General features: G+C 33.7%; 2 protein-coding genes across 6 annotated transcripts in view; one reads left to right on the forward strand and one right to left on the reverse strand.

The window, feature by feature from the left end:
* Window positions 1-20129, reverse strand: part of Tmtc3 (transmembrane O-mannosyltransferase targeting cadherins 3) — a 47950-nt gene extending 27821 nt beyond the window's left edge. Inside the window, exons 1-6 of the mRNA XM_015482955.2 lie at window positions 19894-20129; window positions 14980-15196; window positions 11068-11286; window positions 9650-9749; window positions 2715-2830; window positions 2187-2359 (exon numbers count right to left, since the gene is read on the reverse strand). Of these exons, the coding sequence (XP_015338441.1) occupies window positions 2187-2359; window positions 2715-2830; window positions 9650-9749; window positions 11068-11286; window positions 14980-15168 (797 nt within the window). The 5' untranslated portion in view covers window positions 15169-15196; window positions 19894-20129. The remainder of the gene's footprint in view (window positions 1-2186; window positions 2360-2714; window positions 2831-9649; window positions 9750-11067; window positions 11287-14979; window positions 15197-19893) is intronic.
* Window positions 20130-20131: 2 nt separating this feature from the next.
* LOC107140026 (centrosomal protein of 290 kDa) overlaps window positions 20132-24007 on the forward strand; it is an 89203-nt gene continuing 85327 nt past the window's right edge. For 3 of the 5 annotated variants that reach the window (XM_048804257.1, XM_015482957.2, XM_048804280.1), the window contains exons 1-5: window positions 20283-20481; window positions 20997-21126; window positions 21266-21343; window positions 22353-22422; window positions 22719-22765. In XM_048804257.1, the coding sequence (XP_048660214.1) occupies window positions 21025-21126; window positions 21266-21343; window positions 22353-22422; window positions 22719-22765 (297 nt within the window). In that variant the 5' untranslated portion in view covers window positions 20283-20481; window positions 20997-21024. The other 2 variants (XM_048804262.1, XM_048804286.1) reach the window with 2 other exon arrangements.

Below are 24007 nucleotides of genomic sequence, written 5' to 3' on the forward strand. Positions count from 1 at the left end.
TCTCCACTCAGGCTGGGGTTGTACCTTAGTGGTAGAGTGCTTGCCTAGCACGTGTGAGGCACTAGTTTCAATTCTCAGCACCACATAAAATTAATGAATGAAGTAAAGGTATTGTGTCCATCTACAACTAAAAAAATAAAAAGATTTTTAAAAAAAGGTAAAGTAAATACATCTTTAGATATAAAAGCTAACAGAACTTATTGCTGCATACCAAGAAATGTGCAAGTCTTTCATGATAAGGAAAAATGGCACTAACAGAATGCAAAGCCCTGAGAAAAAAATAATTTCATGAGTTAATATAAAAGACTTTTATCACTGAAATGCTTAAAGATAAGCATCTAAAGCAAATGTAACAACAATGCATTAAAATGTATGCTCAACAGATTATGCTAAGTGAAGCTAGCCAATCCCTAAAAAACAAATGCCAAATGTCTTCTTTGATATAAGGAGAGTAACTAAGAACAGAGTAGGGACTAAGAGCATGAGAAGAAGATTAACATTAAACTGGGATGAGAGGTGGGAGGGAAAGGGAGAGAGAAGGGAAATTGCATGGAAATGGAAGGAGACCCTTAGGGTTATACAAAATTTCATACAAGAGGAAGTGAGGGGAAAGGGGAAAATAATACAAGGGGGAGAAATGAATGACAGTAGAGGGGGTAGAGAGAGAAGTGGGGCGGGAGGGGAGGGGAGGGGGGATAGTAGAGGATAGGAAAGGCAGCAGAATACAACAGACACTAGTATGGCAATATGTAAATCAATGGATGTGTAACTGATGTGATTCTGCAATTTGTATACGGGGTAAAAATGGGAGTCATAACCCACTTGAATCAAAGAGTGAAATATGATATATCAAGAACTATGCAATGTTTTGAAGAACCAACAATAAAAAAATTAAAAAAAAATGTATGCTCAAGGGAAATATATACAAATAGCACAAAGGGAAAGTTCTAAGGAAGATGGGAAAGTAAAAAGGAAACAAACAGATGAGGAAAAGAGAAAACAATTAAGGTAGAAGATTTACATCCAACGTATAGATAATTATATTAAATATAAATGGACCAAATATTTCATTTTAAACACCTCAGATTATCTAATCAAACAAAAAACAATGATTAAGACCCAATTATGTATAACTTACAAGAAATTATTTTAAAATATAAAAGCAGCCAGGATTGGTGGCACAAGCCTGCAATTCCTGACTCAGGAGGCTAAGGCAGGAGAATTGCAAATTTGGGTCCAGCCTTAGCAACTCACTAAGTAACTTAGTGAGACCCTGTCTCAAAATAAATGGTAAAAAGGGCTGAAGATGTAGATTGCAATAAAGTGTCCCTGGGTTCAATCATCCAAAACCCCCCAAAAAAACAAAACATGCGCGTGCGCACACACACACACACACAAAATGTGTGTAGATATAAAACATATGTATACGGGGGGAGGGGGAGATAGATAAAAAGTAAAAAAGATGGAAAAATATGTACTATATAACACTAATAAAGGAGAGCTGGCATGACAAATTTTTTTCCTCAGTAGGTATCTCTACCACTAAGCCACATACATCCTCAGTACTTTTTTTATATTTTGAAATAGTTTCTCACTAAATTGCCAAGGTGGGCCTGAAACTTGTCATCCTCCTGCCTGAGTCTCCCAGGTTGCTGCAATTACAGGTGTGTGCCTTTGTGCCCAGCTGGAGTGACAAACTAATATAAGACAGAGTGAATGTTTACGTAAAGACTATTACTAGCAATGAAGCTCTTTTAATAATGATAAAGATATCAACTCATCAAGATGATGTGGAAATCCTAAGCATTTATGCGCTTAAAAAACACATGAAAAAACTGCAATAAGACAAATCTACAATTAACAGTAGAGATCTCAATAGTCTTCTCTCAACAACTGATAAACAAAAATCACTAAGGATAGAGAAGACTCCACTTTAACCTTAACAACTAATTTGTGGGTCATTATCCTTGATGTGGTGGTTTCTTGGATGTACAATTATGCCAGAACTAATGAATTTGTATATTCTAAACACGATCTGCAGTTTTAAAAATATATAGACTATACCTCAATAAAGCTGCTGAAAAAATTCAGTGTAAATCAGACTTTCCCAAACATTTATGATCACTTAAAGTCCAAAGATAAAAAGGCAGAATGATTAAAAATAAAAAAGAACCAGAATTTCATACCTTGTAAACACTGGAAGTTGGGACTGAATAACCTGGACTCTAATCACAACAAGCAATAACGTACTGAACATCAAGACAATGAGTTTTATTAGTGTCTGCAGCATAGAAAATGGAATGCTACCCTTTCCACGGAGAAACTGTCCAGCAGTACTACATAATAATGGCAAAGTATACTGAAAAAGAAAAAAAGTTTAAATAATAACAATATATTATGTTTTAAATAATACAGTACTTTCTAAATGCAAGATTAGATAAAAAATTAAGTATAAATATAAAGTCAACATGGAACAATTTGTGGAACTGATAATGAACAAAACTGAGCCCAATACTCTTATCCAATAGTAAATTATACTATAACAGTGTTACTATACTTTACCACTGATTTCTTTATAGATTTTTTTTGCAAATTTTTGATATCATTATTGGTAAGCAAACTGATTTATGTAATTACATATATAAAAATTAAGGTTATAAAAATCTGATTCAATTAGGATGAAAGATTGCAACAAGAAAGTTTATTTTCCTTACCCCCTGGGCAATAAATACTTCATACACACAACAAATCCCCACAACTGTTATTCCTTGTTCTTTACACAGTGTTGCAACAGCCACTAAAAACACTGTCAGTGCAATTGGAGTCCAAGCTGCAATTTAAGAACAGAACAATAAATTAAAAAACTAAATGAAATAATTTTATAATATCATACAAAGATACTTTAAGCTTTACTTGTGATTTCATATCAACATTTTTGTTATTTCCTATTGGTTAATACTTCACATTTTAAAATGTATTTAAATCTTGCAATTTTGAATTTATATCTTCAAAGCAAAACATCAAGATATGTAATTTTAACTAAAAATTTCTGTGTAGATGAAAATAAGCCAATCAAGTACTAATTTTTAAAACAAAGGCGGAATGATAAATTTAGAAAAATGTATCAATCTATAAAACAGACAAATTCCTGGGAATTACCATACAGTATCTATATACTTTTTTATATCTAATAAAAACTTAAAAAACTGTCAGGCCAGTCTCACAAAAAAGGATTATAAAAATGTAAATGAAACAGGCTAATAAACATTTATATCTATACCATTCTTTAAAAATATACAATAGAATATACCTATGTTTTGTTTAAATAGAGAACATACTTCATCTTTAAGTGAATGTGCTATTTAGTAATAATTTGATTAAAGAGCAATGAACTATGAAGGTTAATTCTGTATCAACTATTAACTGCTTTTTGAACAACTATTCTAAACTTCAGTCTTCTTATAGGAAAACATGACATGCCACTATTTTCCAGTTTGAAACTGGTAGTATGATTGTACAACTTCAGTTTTTACCCATAAAAAACATTAACTCCAGGCATGAACACGAACATAATTCATGAATCTAATATATTTTCTTTTGGTATAGGACTTAATTCAGAAATATACCTATTTGTGAAATTGTTTTAAGCTTGAAAGTACTCTACAGACTACAATTATTCAAAGGGAAAACAACAAAAAACCAAATGAAACTCCCCAAACCGAAGATACTGGCTGGGCATGCCTCTAATCCCAGTGGCTTGGGAGGCAGAGGCAGGAGGATCAAGAGTTCAAAGAAAGCCTCGCAGCAAAAGCAAGGTGCTAAGCAACTCAGGGAGACCCTGTCTCTAAATAAAATGCAAAATAGAACTGGGGATGTGGCTTATTGGTCCAGTGCCCCCGAGTTCAATCCCTGGCACCCTCCTCCCCCAACCAAACCAAACCAAACCCTGAAGACACTAAGTATAATACTTATACTTATAATACAAGACAAACTCATATTCTCATTAGGCCAAAATCATCAATACCAATGTTATTGATTATATCAAGGTCTGAAGTATAGCGTTACATTCAACTTAAAATTCATAAAAGAAAGAAATCCATAGAAGATTTTTCATAAAAAAGATGAACGTAAAGCTGAATATTGAAGAACATATATAAAAGAGAAAAACTGGTAAAGAGGATGTATGAATAAAGGAGTAGAAATAAGAATAAGCTTGGCCAATGAGTGATGCAGAGCAGATATGACAGAAGGGCTACATATGTATTAAAAATTTGTGGAAAATAATGGCATTGAAAGTAGGTATTTAAAAATATTAAATAGTTTATACGTAGCTTCAGCAATCCTCTATTAAATTACTCATTTTAAACATCTATTACATTTCCAGGGCATGAGGCAAGAGAAATTACAATCAAAAGTAATGACATGTATAATACATAACATACATAATAACAATATAGTAAATTGTTACAGACAAAAGAAGAAAGTAAAGAGAAAAAAAAAACAGTAAAGGGAAATAAAAAGGACTGGAAAAGATGAGTAATGCTACTGACAATGTTTGATGAAACATTTGAGCAAAAACCTCAAAAGTAAATGCAAAGGATAAAAAGAAAAGTAAATGCAAAGGCACGGAGACTGATTTGTGTTTACAAAAAGGGGTTGGGCATGAATAATTAGAATTTGAAGTTATTTCAATTACTACAAATTGAAAACCTTTACACAGGTTTAATGTATACTAGATAGAATGCATAATACAAATATGATAATGAAGCTTTCTGTGGACTCAGAAGTTAAATTATTTACTGCAGAGTACTAAGTACCAACTAAGGAGTTGAAAGGTAGAGGTCCAAAAAAGGCTTTAGTATCCTTTCAATTAGAATCTGAAATAATTCATCTACTTGCTCATTTATTTAACAAATATGTACAGAAGATCTACTGCATATGAGGAGCCATAATTCTAGAGAATAGTAAAAATTGGGGGAAAAAAGTTACATACTCAGAAGGAGTAGTTTACCATTCTATAGTTAGAGAACAAACAATAACAAGAAAAGTACAGGGCTGGGGTTGTGGCTCAGTGGTAGACCATCTGCCTAGCATGTTTGAGGCACTAGGTTGAATTGTCAGCACCACATATAAATAAATAAATAAAAGGTCCATCAACAATTAATAAGAATATTAAATTTTTTTAAAAGTACGTTTTCAGATTAGAAATGGGTATTATGAGGAATACTAATTTTGCTTATTTATTTTCTTAACTTAATATTTTTTTCTGGCAATGGGACTGAATTCAGGTATGCTCTACATCTGAGGTACATCACCAAATCTTTTAAAATTTTTAAAAATTTTATGCCAGGGTCTCTCTAAATTGCCCAGGCTTCAGTCCTTCTGTCTTAGCCTCCCAAGTGGCTAGGATTACAGGTGTGTGTCATCCCACCTAGAAGAAAGGTAAAGGTATTGAAAGCAACACGATTTTGTTTTCATTTTGGTCAAATGGGTAATAAGCATGATCTGCTGGCCTCTTCCCCAAAAATCAATCTGCTGGGTTTCAGTTTTCGCGACTAAAAGCTCAGGGGTCACTCCAGGTAAACTGAGCTAACTGGGCTGCGCAAAATAACCACACAAGAGACACAAATACCTTTTTCTTTGGGGTCGCTGTGACAGCTCCTCTGACCTTAAGGGTCTGCAGAAAGAGAGAGCTCGAGAGCACGCGCTGACCCCTTTTACTGAGGAGAAGCCATTCAAATGAGGCAAGGGGTCAGGTTTCAGGGGGCTGAGTCTATCCTCATGATGTCCACTGTCGGCAGGTTGACTGACACCTGGGTAGGCCACACCCAAGGGCACAGTAAGAGAAGGAGACACACACAAGGCACTTCCATGGAAGATTCTATCCTAAACAGGACAAGGGATTATATTACAAAGGAACAGGTGAGCATAGCTTCACCCATGGGAGGCAGTAGCAAGACACACCCATGCATGAGACACTGACCCTCGAACCCAAGAAGGGTGGGGAAAGCTCTGCCACATTTCTGTGACTGAGCACCTCAGCACCCAGCCGGGGAGTGTGACTCAATCATGTCTACGGTTGGTCTCCCACATCAACCCCAGAAAAAGATTTAGTAGAGGGAAAGGTGGTTTTCATATTTAAAAAATAAAACTCTTAGGCCTTTGGGGTTATCTTCAATATGTATGCTTGTATGGGTATTACTAGGGACTGCATTTAAAGTAGAATGTAAGAGAAATTTTTAAAAATTTGTCTCCAAGTCTCTCCTTACTCCTTGGAGTTGATCATTATCTGTTTCTTCATTACAGAAATCTGCAGCTACATTGGATAGTGGGAATTGCAGAGATAAAATCAAAGTACTTCAGAAATCTTGATGGTGGTAAGGAGTAGATTAAAACAACAACAACAACAAGAACAAACAAAAACAAAGCAGGAGGCTTTATACTACAAAGCTATAATCATCAAAGCACCATGATATTGGCATTAAAAAAGAAACATAGGACAGTGCAGCAGCGAAACAGAGCCCAGAAGTCATGGGTCACTTCTACATCAGTTTACTGATTATCAGCAAAGGTGCTAAGACTACACAGTGGAGAAAGAAAAGTCTTCAAAAAGCATGGTGAACAGTGCTAGGAAAACTGGTATACACAAGCAAAAGAATGAAACTAAATTCCTCTCTTTTATCAGTTACAAAAGCCAAATTAAATCAAAATAGATTACATGTAAGACTTGAAATTATGAAACTACCAAAAGAACACATGGGGAAATGCATTAAGATATTGGAATGGGTAAGGATTTTTTGGACAAGACCCAAAAGCACAGGCAACAAAAGCAAAATAGATAAACATTTGCAAACTACACATTGCAAACTTGACAAGGGATTAATATAGTCAATATATAAGGAATTCCTAAAATTAATCAGAAATAAAAAGGCCCCACTAAAAAACATTTAAGACAGATTTTAAATAAACATTTCTCAGAAGACATATAAATGGATAACAAGCATATGAAAAGATGTTCATCACTAATTGTCACACAAATGCAAATGAAAATCACAATGAAATATCACCTCACTCCAGTAAGAAGAATGGCCTTTATGAAAAACACAAAAGATAATGAGTGCCAGCAAGAAGGTAGAGCAAAGGGAACCTTACATTCTATTGGTAAAAATGTAAATTAGTACAGTCATTATGGAAAATAGTATGGATGGCTCCTCAAAAATTAAAAATAACATTATCAAAAGAAAATAAGATGGGAAAAAAAAAAAGGAACTACCTTATGATCCAGCAATCTAGTACTAGGTATATATCCAAAGAAAATAAAATCAGTAAGTATAAGAAACACGTGTGCTCCCCTGTTTATTCACAAGAGCCAAGAAGTAGAAATAACCTAAGCGCCCATGAACTAAGGAATGGATAAAACATGGTACATATATGCAAAAAAATGGAGATTATTTGGCCATACACAGAATGAAATTCTGTATTTTGTGACAACATGGATGGAAGTGGAGATCATCATGCTAAATGAAATAAATCAGGCAGAGAAAGACAAGTACTGCATGGTATCATCATATCTGGAATATAAAAAAGTTGGTCTCACGGAAATTGAGAGTAGAAATGGTGGTTACTAATGGCTGAGGAGACTCGGGGGAGGTGTAATGGGGAAAGATGGATCAATAGCTACCAAGTTGCAGTTAGATAGACCCAAGTTCTCTACTGTGTGAAACTGCACAGTAGGGTGCCTACAGATAACAATGTGTATCACAAATCTAAACAAGCTAGACAAAAGGATTTTCAATGTTTTTGCCACAAAGACATGATAAACATTTCCCAAGATAGGTATGTTTAACCTGATCACCCAATATATATGTGTACTGAAATAGCATATGGTATTCCATTAATATTTTGAATTTTTTATTATATATCAGTTAAAAACAAATTTAAAGAGGGAAAAAAAGATAAAAATAAGTAAAACTGAGGATAGATGAGGGATACAACTTGTATACAAAAAAAGTGGGGAGGCAAAGTGACCAATTACCCTTAGGCAGTAACTTCCATGTAGTTCCTCTTAAATTCAGAGGGATGGTTGACTAGTCCTTTTCTGTGCTAATTCTTTTTAAGAGACTTTAGGGAATATTTGATAGAACTGTTAGTAATATGTACCAACAGTGGTATGGAGAACCTGGAACTCTCCATCCTGGGTTTTAATTCCTGTCAACTTTTCAAAAATCACAGGATAGAAACACAGCAGTCCTGGCATTTTCTATAGGCAAGTGGTTGATAACTTTAGGAGAACACGGGGCTTGAACTCACAAGGCAAAATAACTAGAAAAAAATAATAGAATTATGAAGAATAAAAAAATCATTAAAAGAACTGAGTAAAATTATTGGAAAGAATAGCAGGATACATGGTTAGAAAGGTAGGCAAAAGCCTGATCATGGTATTATAGATCACAGAATTTTTTCTATCATTCATGCTTTGTTTTAGAAGCACTTAATAAAACTGTTTTATAATTCCATATTAATTGCTGAACTATCTCTTACTGGATGATGGACTGCATAGGTAAAGTTATTATTAACCACATTTTACAAATGAGAAAACTAAAGCACAAAGGTAATTTGTCCAAGGTAGTAAATGGAGCTAGTAAATAAATGGTGAAACTGGAATTTGAAAACATACTCTCAAGTCCATACTTTTACCACTATGCTATGCTGTCACTCAAGCTATTTCAAGAAGGTATTATACATAGTAGTAAAAGGCAAATCTATTCATATCACATATCTAAAAGTTACTAAGTTGTTTGGCTAAATTGTTTTTTAACCTTACTTTATAAACACACAAAATTAGGATGCTTATCATGAGTATATTGGGACAATAGTGAGAAAATCACCTAGGAACTAAGGAAAAAAAAACTTTAATCAAATAAAGGTTAAGACAACTATATGAAGGGGCTGGGGTTGTGGCTCAGTGGTAGAGCGCTTGCTTGGTATGTGTGAAGCACTGGGTTCAATTCTAAGCGCCACATATAAATAAGATAAACGTCCACTGACAACTTAAAAAAAAAAAGACATGAAGTTCTTTTCGTGTCCCCTGTTTCTACGCTCTAAAAAAAAAAAAAAATCATTTTTATTGCCTGAACTTTTTTTTTCTAACAATGCCAAGCATCATGAAGACTACTGAGCTAATATATACAAAGTACATTCCAAAGAAGAACACATGGTAGGGGCTCAATAAATAACTGAACTATAATCAACACACAAAGTCAAACTCTAGCAGGCTTTTAATGTTGCCTAAACAGCATCACAACCTATTAAATAACTGAAGCACTGGTACCTTTTTGTTTTGTTTTGTTCTTAACAAATAACAAAACAATTTGGCCTGATTCTAATTATATCCTAGTGCTATTTGGTTTTTAATATTAGCTAATATAGATCCTAATGGCTCATGATAAAACACAAAATATACATAAATTTTTAAAAAAATATTTGCAATGTTATATACTTCGTATTTCAATGTATACTAAGGTAGAACAATATGTACAGATAAACCCAATGTGGCAATAATATTTTATAAGAAGCACTTGCACTAAATAAAACTTATCTGATAAAGTTTTATAGTGACAGATATAAAAATCAAATGTCAGGCACTTACCTATGGTATTATCTGGTCCTTTTGATTTGGTATATGACAAAAATGCTGCTAGAAAAAAGATAGATGACAGTAGTTCTGCTCTTCCTACGACACCAGTTACCTAGAAAGGGAAAGAGTTGGGCTTGTATTAATGAAATATATCTTGAAAATTTACTGTATATAACAGTAACGAACATTTAAGCTGGAAACTAAAGTCCCATAACACTTCAAAAGCATGTTTCTGTTTTGTAAGCACTCTTTGAGTGCCCTCAGATGGTGAATTTATGTATCTTCCATATATGGAAATCAGTGACCCTTTTTAACAGTTCTTTTATGATTATTTTAACTTGCTTTGAAATAATTATAGATTCCCAGAAAGTTGTAAAACTAGTATAGAGATGCTGCATATTTTTACTGATAATATCTTACAAATTTAAGGACAACATTCAGAAAAATTCTCTAAAAAAGCTAAGTACTTTTTATATATTTACTTAAAATATGAACATTTTAAAAGCAAAGGTATCATAAACTTAGTAAGCCATACGTCGATAAATCTGCAAAATAAAAGGACAATAAATTTTCAAAAGACCCTTTAAAAAATATGTATATAAAACTCTCAAAGCTTTTCCTTTGGAGCATTCTGAACTCACTATAAAATTTTAAAACAAATCTATCCCTTTTGTAAACATATGGAAAAATTATTTGGCTAGATACCATGTGGTTTAAGACGTTGTATGGGAGAGACATGATCTTCCTTTAAAACACAAATTAACTTTTGCTTCAAAGGAAAACTTGTAACAAAGCAACTGAACATAATATTCTTAGCTGTTGCTGGGAGGCAAATGTGGAATTTTAAAGCAACCAAGAAAAATGAAATAATAGCTTGTGTGTTTCTTGGTAGGAAGGGACTGATGAATAATACTGGCAATAGCAGAGATAGAGATGGCTCATGATTTTGAAACACACGGCAACAGCAATTATGAAGCTCCTGAGTATCATCATTTGTTAGGATGGCTGTTCAGCTACTTTGATGTATTCTCAGCCCTTGAATTTGCCTTACTATTTTCTAACCTTTAAAATACAAAATTGACAAATTGTATTTAAAATCAATATTGATAGAAAACCATTAGCAAAGAGAAAGAACTATACCTCTATATTACTCAAGTTAAGAGATTAGACATATCATATATTCTTGAATGAATAAATGTTACAGCTCCAAAACTATTCTAAATGTAAAAAAGTTGATGCAGTTTGCAGATTTTGTACTTGAGGGAGTTAAGACCTATACTAATATAACAGTCTATAAATACTTGGATTAAAATCCTGATTAATTTTTTTCTTGAACATGTGATAGTATAATCATGATATGATTTGTAGGATAAAATAATTTTTAAAAATCAATTTACAGTTAAATAAAATCAATTTACAGTTTTACTTACTGCTTCTGTGTGTATTGGGTGCACTGCAAAAAGCAGAGCAGCAATCATGCTACTCCGATTATCCAGAAAAAGTTTGCAGACTTTAAGGAATATCACACTGACCACAGCATGAAAAATCATATTTAAGAGATGATACGACATTGGTTTTAGTTCACTGAATAGATAATTTAAGCGAAATGTCAATACGGTTAAGGGTCGGTAAGACTTGTGGCTTCTTTCCTACAAGGAAAAACAACCATTAATTATTAAAGTTCTTTGGTCCTTCAGGTTACAAAACCTAATCATTGCTTGTACTATTAAGGATATTAATATTTGACTGAGAAATTGTAAAACAAATATAGAAGACAGCTTTATATTCTGTTTTTCTATGTCCTTACTCCAAAAAACAAGGTGAATTCCTCCCTTTCATATATTGATGATAATTAACCATAGAAGAATATCTGACTATGGATTGTTAAAAACATAAATTTTTTAAAAAGGTAGAACAATGGTGGCATTGGTCATATGGGATTCTTTGTAAAGCCTGCATTTCTATTACCAATGCAAAAGGTTATACAACTGCTTGCCACATCTTCAAAAGGAAATGTAAAATCAGAATGTTTACCAGTTAAGTTCGAATAATGATAATTCAAAAAGATACTTAAGTTATTTTATGAAAAAACTTCCATAATGGATAGATATGAGCATATTAAAGTAAAATTATCCAAATATTATGCAGGGAGTAACATTAACAGCAAAACTGTTTTTTTGGAATAGAAGAATAAAATCTTTTGTGGTGAATTTTTGTTGGCAAGAAATCAAGTAATAAGTTTCTCTATAAGTTAGAAGTTACATTCAACCAAAACCACTTTTTATCAAAAGACAAAATCAAAGTAGATTTAAGAATAAAATACACATTTCAAAAAATATATATTACCTAGTTACTTGTTTTTAGTTTTATGTAAAGGACATTTACATTTAGCTTCTTTTATTTTTTTTTAAATTAAAGGTGTTTTTTTTTTCCATTTGTAGATGGACATAATACCTTTATTTTATTTACTTATTTTTATGTGATGCAGAGGATTGAACCCAGTACCTCACATGTGCTAGGCAAGCACTCTACCACTGAGCTTCAACCCTGGACCCATTAGCTTCTTTTCTACATCTGATATTCTGTTTTCTCTCTGTCACAAAGGTATAGACTCAACCTTACTCTTCCTTACTAAGGAATATCAGTAGATACAAAGAACAAACATTCTCTATTTTGAAATTAGGAGCATTTTTAACATCGCTGTATTGACTACATATTCTATGATATGCCACCTATTTAGAATATTCTTTGTTGCTTAGTTATTCCAGTATACACTTCAAACTTAACCTGAGGCATCTAAAATTGTAAGGTACTGTGCTGAATTAACAATTTATACTAGAAAGCAGAAAAAGACAACAGAAACCTTATATGCACCTATAGTGTTACTATGACAAATATGTAAAACTTATTTGCCACATGAAAGAAACCAGAAAGCAGAAAGATATACATAAATTAAATTACAGGAGACATAATTGCTTGGTTAGTTCTATTAGATGTACATTATGTTACAGGTAATGATCAACTAAAAGATTTATTACTGATATAATTAATTATTTAAATAATTCATTAGAAATCTATTAAAGATTCCACTATCACAAATAATAATTTTCTTATTAGACATCAGGTTTTGTGAAAATGCAAAATTGCTAAGGCCACTATGAACAAATCAGGTCATCATTAAATTTAGGTATATTAAAGAAAAACTGAATTACTTTTGATATTTAGTTGACAGCAGAAACAAGCATGATATAATGAATGAATAAGCTCCCTGTTCCTCAACATAGAAATGGCAAAAAAGTTCTGCAGAGGTTACCATAACAAAAGTTACCTTAATATAAGGTACTTTATTGATCAAATGCCAGAAGAGTATGTGGCTCATTAAGCTCAGTGGTTCTAAGCTGTAGCTATACCATAGAACATCCTGGATGACTTACTTAAAAACTACTCAAATCCATACAAAAACAATCACCAAAAGATCACACATGTGTACAAGCAAAAGAAGATAAAAAAAATACCAATGTATATGTACACATCCAAATCTGAAAAATATCTAAGTAACTACATATAGCCTTGGTAATGATTTTTAAAATACTTTGGACATATTCCAGGATACAGTGTTGTGATCCACTAAATTATCAAACAGATCCTACTACATAATCATACAATGGACCCATTAAAGATATAATCCAATCATTGAGACTCCATAGTGATCATCCACAGTGATCCAAAGGTCCCTAATATGGTAGTAGATGTATTCATATGGCTCAAGAGATTGTCCTAAGCCCAAAATATGTCTTTAGATGTATACTGGCAAAAAATTCTTTTCAGGTCTGAACATACACATACGTACATAGGCATTACAAGCTATCATTACTTAACATCAATCATTTTAGATATTTGAATGTGCTAATTCCAGGCTTATTGTGAAACCTCATATAACAACTCAATAATCTGTAGAAAAAGTTTTCTGTAGTGTCACATTTACCTACAGGATGAGAGAGAATATGTCCATCAAAATAAAGGAATAAATAAAATAAACTATATTCTTTTTTTAAAATATTTTTTTAGTTGTAGAAATATCTATTTTATTTATTTACTTTTATGTGGTGCTGAGGATCGAACCCAGTGCTTCATACGTACAAGGCAAGCACTCTACCACTGAGCCATATCCCCAGCCCTCAAACTATATTCTTGATTATAAATAAACTGTTATTCTAGTTTGTTCATCATTCTGTTTGAGTATGTTAATGAATTCTTATAGTCTGCCTACTTCTGGGCACTCTGAACAAAATCAAATTTTCAGTTTGCAATGCTGAAAAAATAAAACCACAAAACAGCATCAACACCATGACACGATAATTTTTTATGAACTCCTTTAATCTGGCCAGCTAAACTTCGAGTTCAAAATCTCAACCACACAACTCAAATCATAAAATATACCGGCACAGATTGGGGAGATGGATACAAATTTTTAAGAGTCTTTGGGGATAAAGGGCAGGGATAGAAGAAAATAAATTCTCTAGAAATAATTTATGACATAATAGGGTCATATTTTTCCTCTTAATATCAAAAAAATTTTTGAGGAAGGATGGAGGAAAATAAGGTCAGCCTATGTAATAAAAAAATTTATTATATGTTTATGACTAAAGTAATGAAGTACCCAGCCCCACCTTTGAGAAGCTTTCAAATTTGGAGAATGAGGAAAGAGGTTACAAATAATGACTAAGAAACAAATAGAGTATTACATATGTTTCAATAATAATTTATTTAAAGTCTAAATAACAGGCATTGTAGATAGACAAATTCATTTATTTTTCTCAAGGTATTTAAAAAAACTAATATTAGATCATCTGTAAGATCCCAAGCTGATAAGGGTTTAATCCTGAACAGCCTAACACTGACCTTCACAATAAAGGCAGAGTAAAATACCTTCAGGAAAATGAACACACTTTTAAAGTTCTGAATATAAAATCAAAATAAGAGATATGACATAATTTTGTGAAACTGGCAACATATGTACTTATTATTTTTACCCTTATAGTCTAATCTATTTATACTGAAGTTACTATATTTTAAAATGGTTAAATATATCACAATTACAAATCATCTCTTCTGCCTGACTTAACAAGACAGAAAAAAAGAGTCCTACTCAGCCAGAAACAGACTTGTATTTAATGTTCTCCTTAAACATTTGGTTTTCACATACACATATTATTTTTTAAAAAGTAAATGAAGGTATACAGCCAAGAAAAGAATCAAATACCACTGTAATCACATATTCAACTTCCTGCCCAATTTAATACAAGTACAAATCATGTCTCATATAATAAGTATTTACTTACCTCAGACATAGGAGTTCCCCAGAAATCATTTTGAAATAAAGTTTTTAAAGGTGTAGATGGATGCAGGTCTTTATTATCCAATATTGCTGAAACATCATCAAAAACAAAACCACAGAAGAGGCTGTTCCAATAGCATGCAGTAACCACACCTACTAGTAAGGTTACTTCTTTGAGGTTAATATCAGCCATCTTTTCCACAAGAACTTTTGGGCAAAAACTGGAAACAAAAACAACAGGGAAAATTAAATAAAACAGGCAACACTTTTTATAGTTCTTTATCATACCACTTAATCTTTGATCTGTTTCTAGCTAACTAGATAATGAACTCTATCAATTGTCATAGGTCAAAACACCTGGAAAGCAGACATATGTAAGGTAATTATAAACAACTAGCAATGGATCTTCCAGAAGTGCCTAATTTTTGTGGGAAAACAAATACTTGAAAAAACAATGAGCAATTGGTTTTCCAAGGTGTCAATGGAACTTTGGGTTTTGATAAAACCCAATCTAAATCAGAGGTCCTGCAACCTAGTTTAGTTGGGCAAAAATCTTGTAAAAATACTTGTCCTGAATGTTCTAAGTCAGTTACATGGTAGTTGGTTAACTACAGTCCTACTATTTCCTCCTGTCTTTTCCCAGATTTATTTACTTATATTATCTGCTTGGCCCTTTGGGCATATGAGATTATGGCACAGATCTTTATCATTTTTTTCTTTGTCCCATTACAACAAAAGTTTTCAGTCTGGAGAACAGGTTTCATAGATGACAATTTGTAAAAATGAAAATAAAATACAAGAAAAGATTAATAAAAATAAAATGCTTAGAAAGGATTCAATGAAGGAATAGTTTAGAGAAGAAAGAACTATATTAACTGGATGATACCTGGGGGAAAAAATCAGTTTGATAATCAAGATAAAGTTGGAAAGTACTCTCAAAAAACAAACAATAATAGGATTATCTGGCCTGTGTTGTGTCATTACCATTAATTTAGTGTTATTTCCTGCAGGAGGCAGAATAATGACACTCCAAATTATTCATGTTCCAATCCTCTGAACCTGTGAACCTTTTAGGTGGCAAAACAGACTTTACAGGTGTTAAAGTCTCACTAAAGGATTTTAAGTTCAAAAGATCATGCATCTGAGTGGTCCCAATATAATGGCAAGAGTCCTTAACAAGTCAAAGAGGGAGATGGAAAAGTCAAAAAACAGAGGTCAGAGTAAATGATTTCTGGTTAGGGGCCATAAACCAATGAATGGTCCAGTTCTAGAAAGTGAAAAAGTCAAAACAAACGAAGAAACAACAAAAAGCCCATATTCTTCATTAGAGCCTGTAAAAGGAGAATAGCCCTATTGATACCTCAATCTTAGTCTACTGAGACCCATTTTGAATATCTCACCTCCAGAAATACAAAATAATAAAATGAGTTTTAATAATCTCTTACATTTTTGATATTTTTTTTTTTTTTTTTTACAGCAGCAATAGGAAACAAATATATCATCCACAGAGCCAAACAATCTAAAATTTGAGATATATCTTTGGAGTTCTGGCCAGGTCAGAGGAAGAATACGAAATAAAATCAAAACTTCATTTGGCAGTAAAAGTTCTACCTGTATAGGAAGAGTGGGTACTGATTTAAAATCAGATGCAAATTTTATATAAGGATACATAAACACAAAGAATGTATAATACATGAGAAGGAATTAAAGGATTTTTGTGATCAGATAGTAAGAACTTAGAATGTACTAGACTTAAAAAAAAAAATGCAAAATCCTCTTTGACAAAGTAGAAGGGAAATCAGTTGTATCCTTTGGGAAAGTACAGTTTTCAACTAAAAGAAAAATTACATGGGGTTCATCTTGAATCCAGAAGTGCTTAACCATGTTTCAAGGTATGGACTTGTACACCACCACTAATCCACACAAAAAAGTTGATGATGCTTTTGTTTAAAGAATGTGGAGAGATTAAAAAGCATTTGCCTTATCTCCTGCCCAACCCCCACACTAAAATGACAGTGAAGATATTTTTAAAAAGGGCCGGTGTAAATATGTAAAGATAAAGACAACTGCAAAGCAAAGTGGGAAAGAATCCAAAATGAATGTGGGAGAAATTGTAACCAGGCGACTTGTTTTTAAACATTCCCCAAGGGAACAGGAGAAAAAGGGAGAGAGGTGGTCCTCTTAGTGTATGTTATGTGCTCAGTTGCGAAGTCAATATAGTCCCTAAGCATCATCTGCAAGATAAAAGTTGAGGTGATGGCAAGAGGTTACAAAGGGGATAGAGGAGAGATGTACATGATTCATTGGAGGCCATACTATAACAATGTAATTGACCACTGCTTTTAGTTGTAGGAATTTGTGTTTGTGGTTTTTTTTTTTTTTAACTAGCATATAAGAACACTTGTAAGTGCATGTAGTTTAAATGGATGACTGATTAAAGATTACTTACAAAAATGAAATGTCATAAGATCCAACTGTAATTAATGATCACTCATGAGATACATTAAAGAAATACAAAATACAATTTTCCAACAACATTATATTGGTGCTAATTTTCTGTCAAAATCTAATAGTACAGTGGGGGGAGATGAATCTATAGGAAAATTTTATATGAATTTGGCAATACTTAACACAAAGGATTACGTCCTCCCAGTTCACTTTTTTTTTTTTTTTTTTTTTTGGAAATTGAGTTAGTTCTCCCAAATTTCATTATTATACCATCACTAACAATAAGAGTAGTCTACTGTGTTTTATTATTATTTTATACTTTGAAAAACTCTTCTGGCATGTGCTGTGGACCAAGACTATTCACACTGAATCCTATTAATCTTTCTAGTCTACTCATGCTGAAAGAAGACAAGTACCTTCTTGTTGAAAACTTATTCCTCTCCCTGAAAACAAGGTAAAACAAAGCCTTTGCTATATACAATAGTATACAAAATTTCTAAAGGTCATTTATATTTTTGTTAAGTCAGCAAAAAGGAAGTAACATCTAAGGAACATAAGTTGTTTAGAACACAAAAACGGGTTAGCAATTATAAAAGGCAAGGCTTTCTTGTCAAGTGATTTTGGCTAGATAAAACTATTCATAAAAGCCTAGGAAAAAGAGGCAGGTCTAGGCAAGTGTTCCTGTAACAAGGCTATTTACAAAATTGTCACATAAATATATCTGTTGGCAAAAACTGATGCAGAAAAAGTGATGAAAATTAATGGAGTTTTAAGCCTTTTCCTATACTGTCCCTGAGTTAAATTTTCTCATTTACAGTTAGATACACATTACAAAGCATAAGAACCTAGACCACAGAAAAATTAATTACTGCTGTATCCCTGTAGTGCAGTGTACGAACTCAAAAATATTAGGATGAGTTAAAGAATTAAACTTAAGAAAGACTTTGCTCTTAGTTGAATGCCATTGAGATTTACAATCTTAGCTTCATTCATTATTAGGAAATCACTGAATTTCTCTGAACCTATTCTCATTTCTAAAAAAATAAGAATAAAACTTACCATTAGACCAGGCAATATGAGTTGTTGAGAACATAAATACTAAGGAGAAAGTGAGGGAAGCAAGGTAGAAAAGACCAATACAAACAAAACTAATTCATGAGTAAAAAGAAAATAAATGAAAATAAAAGCAAAGTGCTGCTGCAAAAATAACAAATTCCTAATATGAAATATGCAGTAGTAAATACATACATGACATTACATGTGATCGATAAATATTGACTTTGATCTCTGCCAAATTACAAAGATACTTATTTAAGTTTCAAGAACTCAATTCAATTTCTTGAGCAAGAAAGTTAAAAAATGAGAATAATATTTAATAAAGCAGCAAAACTAAAGAGCAAGTACACAAATATTGCTCTCCAGAATGTCTGAGGCGGCGGTATGTCATTCCTCTAGCCAGAAAGATCTGTACTCAATTACATTTTTTAAGTCACAGCAGAGAATTAACCTTTCTAAGCTTCAATTTCTTAATTTAGATGAAAAGTGAGAACAATGTAAACACCAATTTTACTGGACTGTTTCAAAGAATGATATATTTGACATAATCTTTCATAAAAGTAAATACATAATAATTCCTACAAATCTGATAAATATTTTAAAAATTTATTTCACAAAATTGGTATGTTTTTATTTTCTCCTGAGCTGTTTTTGTTTTACCCAAACACGCGGTTTAGAGACAATCTATTATCCACTTTTGAAAGGAATATTTACTGTCATTTATAGCATAAAAATGTGCTTTAAAAAACATGGAAAGGAAAAACATTGGTAGGCACAATTAGAAATGCCACTTAGATTTCATGCCTTCAGCTTCCTAGAAAAAGTTGCCTACTTGTTTATTATATTCCAGAATAGTTGAAAGCAGCAAGATGATCAAAATTTGGACAAGTAAGATTGTTAAACACCTGAGAAGGCGCTTTCATCCTCAAGAACCAAGCCAAGAGACAGCAGCAGTCCTGATGAATCTTGGGGGCCTTTCTCTTTCCAGCTCCCACAGTGGCCCAAATAAGTACTACCTTTCCTTTCTAGAACCTTCACTCGTACTACTTTTTCAGTCTTCATTCCGTGAAGCCCCTCAATCCTTGAAGGCAACAGTACTCCGGGATAAGACCGGTGGAGTCGAGGATGCGTCGTCCTCTGAATTCTTCACTCGCCCTAAACCATGATCGCTGCGCAGCCCTTACTTCAACGCATCACGGCAGATCCCATATTAAATGCAGCTAAAACTTTTTCCACCCGTTTTCTACAGGAGACACTACCCTGGGCGCCCCTTGCACGCGCTTAAAAAGAAGGTGGTGCCTTCCCACCTCTCCAAACCGGGTCAGGCCCTTCAGCCCCAAGGGTTGGGGCTTCTCTAAACCGGGATTGCAGCCCTCAACTCCTCCCTAGCCACTGACCCACAACCCGACCTCACCTGGGAGCGGATCCACCAGGGGACAGCTTAGGGAAATCTCAAGAAGAGCGGCCCAGCGATTGACGCCATCGAAGACACAGTCATTTTCTACCTCCTTCAGGCCACCAGCGAGGACACACCTCAGCCACCGCGCCTCCCGCCTCTCGGTCTTTCCCTCGTCTCCCCAGTACAGTCGCAGCCTTCCGCATTGCACGCCGGGAACTCCCTATCTTCTCCTCTCAGTGACTTCACTTCCCAGCATGCACTGTCGCAAGGTAGAACTGCACTCTGGAAGCTCGAGTCTCACTCCAGTCAAATTCCTCGTCCTCAACCCCGAGTCCAGGAGCGGGGCGTGAAGACTAAGCGTAAAGCATCATCCACCGTCGTAAAATGTAGGCTCTCCATGCATCCGGGGCCTTGTTCCGGCCTTGGGTGGGTGGGGAATGGTGTCGCTTAGCAGCCGCCGCCGCGTTATCTTGCTCGCGACCAGTTGGCGGGACCTAAAGTCCTTGTGGGACGGCGAAAAGGAGCCACCACGGGCCGCGGCGGGGCCCGTCGTGGTGGGTGCGGTGGATGAGGAACTGTACCTGGTTGCCAATCTTGGTCTAGGTGGGTGGAGCCTCCTAAGCGGTAGTCTCTTCGCAAGCGGCTTCTTTAGCTTGAGATCCCACGCAATAGCCTGGCCACCACCCCGCCCCTTCTATCCTCTGGTTTGCAATCCAGCCTTCTTGCCTCATTTCGTTTCTGTGGCACAGCTTCACTCATTTCAGTTATTTATTTGCGCATTTGAGCACTTTTTAAAACCCTGGGTTCCTGCTTCTCAGAATCAGGGATCATTTTCATCCTTCCAAACACCATCGGGTGCTCACAAGCTTTGGTGTTGGGGTCGTGGAGAAGAGGACTCAGATTGTTCTGACCTAGATTAGCTTTATCAAAGAAGTTATGTTTTATTTAGCCGGTGCGGAAAGCTATCATTTTGGTCAAGGCTGCTTTGCATACTTGTATGTTTTACGATGAAAGAGCCTTATAGCTTTTTGCTAAAGCATTGTAGAGTTACATTTATACCGTAAACACAATATTGCCTTTTACATGGAAAATGCTAATTCGCAGCTGTTTTGTTACAGGTAGTGGAGCACAGTAAAAGGATTCAAGATGTCACCTAATATAAACTGGAAAGAAATAATAAAAATTGACCCAGATGACCTGCCTCGTCAAGAAGAACTGGCAGACAATTTATTGATTTCCTTATCCAAGGTGGTTAATAAATAAATGATACAGAGATAGACAATTGTGATAAACTTAAGTTGCCTCTGAAATCATTGAATGCTAAAATTGAAAGAGTTCTTATATTTTGCTTAAAGGTTGTAAAATAGTTGCTTTTCTGTTTGCTTAGGTTGAAGTAAATGACCTAAAAAATGAAAATCAAGAAAATGTGATACATCTTTTCAGAATTACTCAATCATTAATGAAGGTTTGTATGCAGTATATTTTAATAGTAACTTTGACTCTTAGAAGAAATTTCAGTGTCTGTTCTTACATAAGGTAATCTCTATGAAATTACTTAGTAATATCTAGAGCAACACTCAAAAATGAGTTAACAAATGTGAATTGAGAATTTTGTATACAAGAGCAATTTTTTACTCTAAATTTCCTAAAAGAATGTATTAGGGAAACGGAATAGGAATGTTTAAAAATAACATATGGACATATATCTTGAAGTCCAAGTGAGAAATGCAGACATTGAGTGTTGTGGGGATTTGTTGGGAGGAATGGTGATTTAAGTTGTATCAGAAGATTTGGTAAAATGATGAAGACTAAGGAGTAGTTTTAGATAAGTGAAAGGCAGTGGTGAGATGCTAAGAGGGTTCTAAAGCTGGTGGTTATAAGTAAATGTTAGAATAGGAAATATGTTTTTATTTGAGGAAACAGGTGCAGGAAGTTTGTAGCAGGTTGTAGAGAAAGCAGATGTTGTATGGACAGTTTGGGATAGGTTATTAAGGGTCTTAAAGGTGTACTGTATGCTACTGGCAAGGAAGGCTTTAAAACCGTAATTGACAAGATACAAAAATATGCCTTAGAAAAGAAAAATTGGCTGTTATATAAGAGAAAATGAAGGGAATTGGACCTGAACAGCCATAACATCATGAAGGAGTTCAGACATAAATTTGTGAACTAGAATAGAAATAGACAAAATAGTTGTGAAAAACATCTCAAAGGAAGAAGTTTTAATCTTGCATTTAAGAGTTGAGGGGAAAAGAAGAATCAAAGACGCTTCAAACTGTTGCAGCTCTATGCATTATAACCTTAGGGTAGAAAATCATTCATTTATTCATTCAAATAACATTTATTGACTGTTCCCATGAGCCAGCCATTGCAGGCACTAAGGATTAGGATAGCAAATAAAACAATTTTTATTTTTAACACTTACATTTTAGTATAAAAGTATATTCAAGTAACTTTATTTTTCTTTTAATATTTAGATGAAAGCTCAAGAAGTAGAGTTAGCTTTGGAAGAAGTTGAAAAAGCTGGAGAAGAACAAGCAAAATTTGGTAAGTGTCTTCAGAAAAACTTTATTGTGTTAACCATTCTATTTGTTGTACAGTAGAAAATCAAATTTAATATATTCTAGGAAATAGGTAAATTAAATTTGTTTGAAGACATTTCTAGATCTATTTTGTATAGATATATACAATTATATATAACCATATAATATAATGGTTACTTTTACATAATCTTGTTATAATGTAATATTTTTAAATAATCTTATTGTTTTATTGAAATGCATTTCAAAATTTGTTTTGAGGTAAATCTAACCAGGTGAACCATTTGCCTTTTTTTTTAATAGAAAATCAATTAAAAACAAAAGTAATGAAACTGGAAAATGAACTGGAGGTAAGTCCTTTTTTATTTCCTAAGGAGTAGTTGTCATTAACCGTATTATTTTAATATTTTTTGATTATTATTTCCTAAGAAAAATCAAGAAGTTGACATTGTACTCAGTTGTTTGTTCAGTGTAATAAATACTTATGTGCTGTGAATTAAATACCCAATTATGATAATATAAATATACTTAAGAGTTAGATGGACCTTATAGTTTATAGAATACTCCAGAAGATTACTAGTAATTGAAGTAAAGGGGAGGATGTGAAGGTTTGAGGAACAGTGACAAAAGGATATGGTAGAAGTCACTTTTGACAAAGCTAAGTGCTAAAATATGAACATATTGTTGAAGAACTAAATATGTTGAGGTTCCTGAGAAGGTACAAAGGACTGACTTGGAAAGGAGGAAGACCCTCTTCCTTTGTATTAGGAGGGAAGGAAGAGTGGATGTACACAGAAGGTCTTATGTTTGTAGGTTTATTTTTTAGAAGTTGAGAGATTGTAGATGAGATCATCTGCAAAAATAAGAGTGGAAGATGGTATGTTCAAATTATAAGGATGACAGATGAAGCATGACATATAGTGGAGAAAGGACTGGAGAATGAGGGATCTGGAGTGGGTTGTAGTTCTGATTCTTTTTGTTTAACTCTGTGACCTTGGATTAGTTATTTTTTATTTCTTGCAGTATGTCCTGGGAAAATGCCAAGCATTTTCAATAAATATTTACATAATAAATGATTTATGAAATTGGATTGATTCTGTTCCTATATTTACATAGAGTCTGTTAAAGAATAGAAGGGTAGGATATTTGAAGATCTTGGTAGGAAAGTGGTTGAAGTAATAATTATGAAAGCATAGCTAATAGATAATGAAGGCAAGATTGGGGTTGGCGCAGGGAAGACGAGATAGGAAAGGGGAAATAAATTCAAGGGATTATAGAGTCCTTTGAGGTCAAAGGACAGGTCTGTTGGGGATAATTGAGAAAATGTTCCTGCTTAGACAAGGATTTGTTGTAGGTATGGCAGACTGAATTCAAGAAACAAGTTTTAAAAAAAGAAAAGACTGGTCAAACTTATGTGAATATGTAAATTGCTTAGGTCAGCTTTTGATGGGAGAGTATGAACTAACTCATACATAAAATTCCAGTGAATTTTAAGGAGCAACTGGGAAAGTGATGGCTTGCTGCTATTGTGAGTATGTAGAGATGGAATAGTATCTTGTGACATCTAAAGCAGCTGGAGTTTTTACAGGATG

This window comes from Marmota marmota, unplaced genomic scaffold (assembly GCF_001458135.2).
Source record: "Marmota marmota marmota unplaced genomic scaffold, marMar, whole genome shotgun sequence".
Taxonomy (NCBI): Eukaryota; Metazoa; Chordata; class Mammalia; order Rodentia; family Sciuridae; genus Marmota; species Marmota marmota.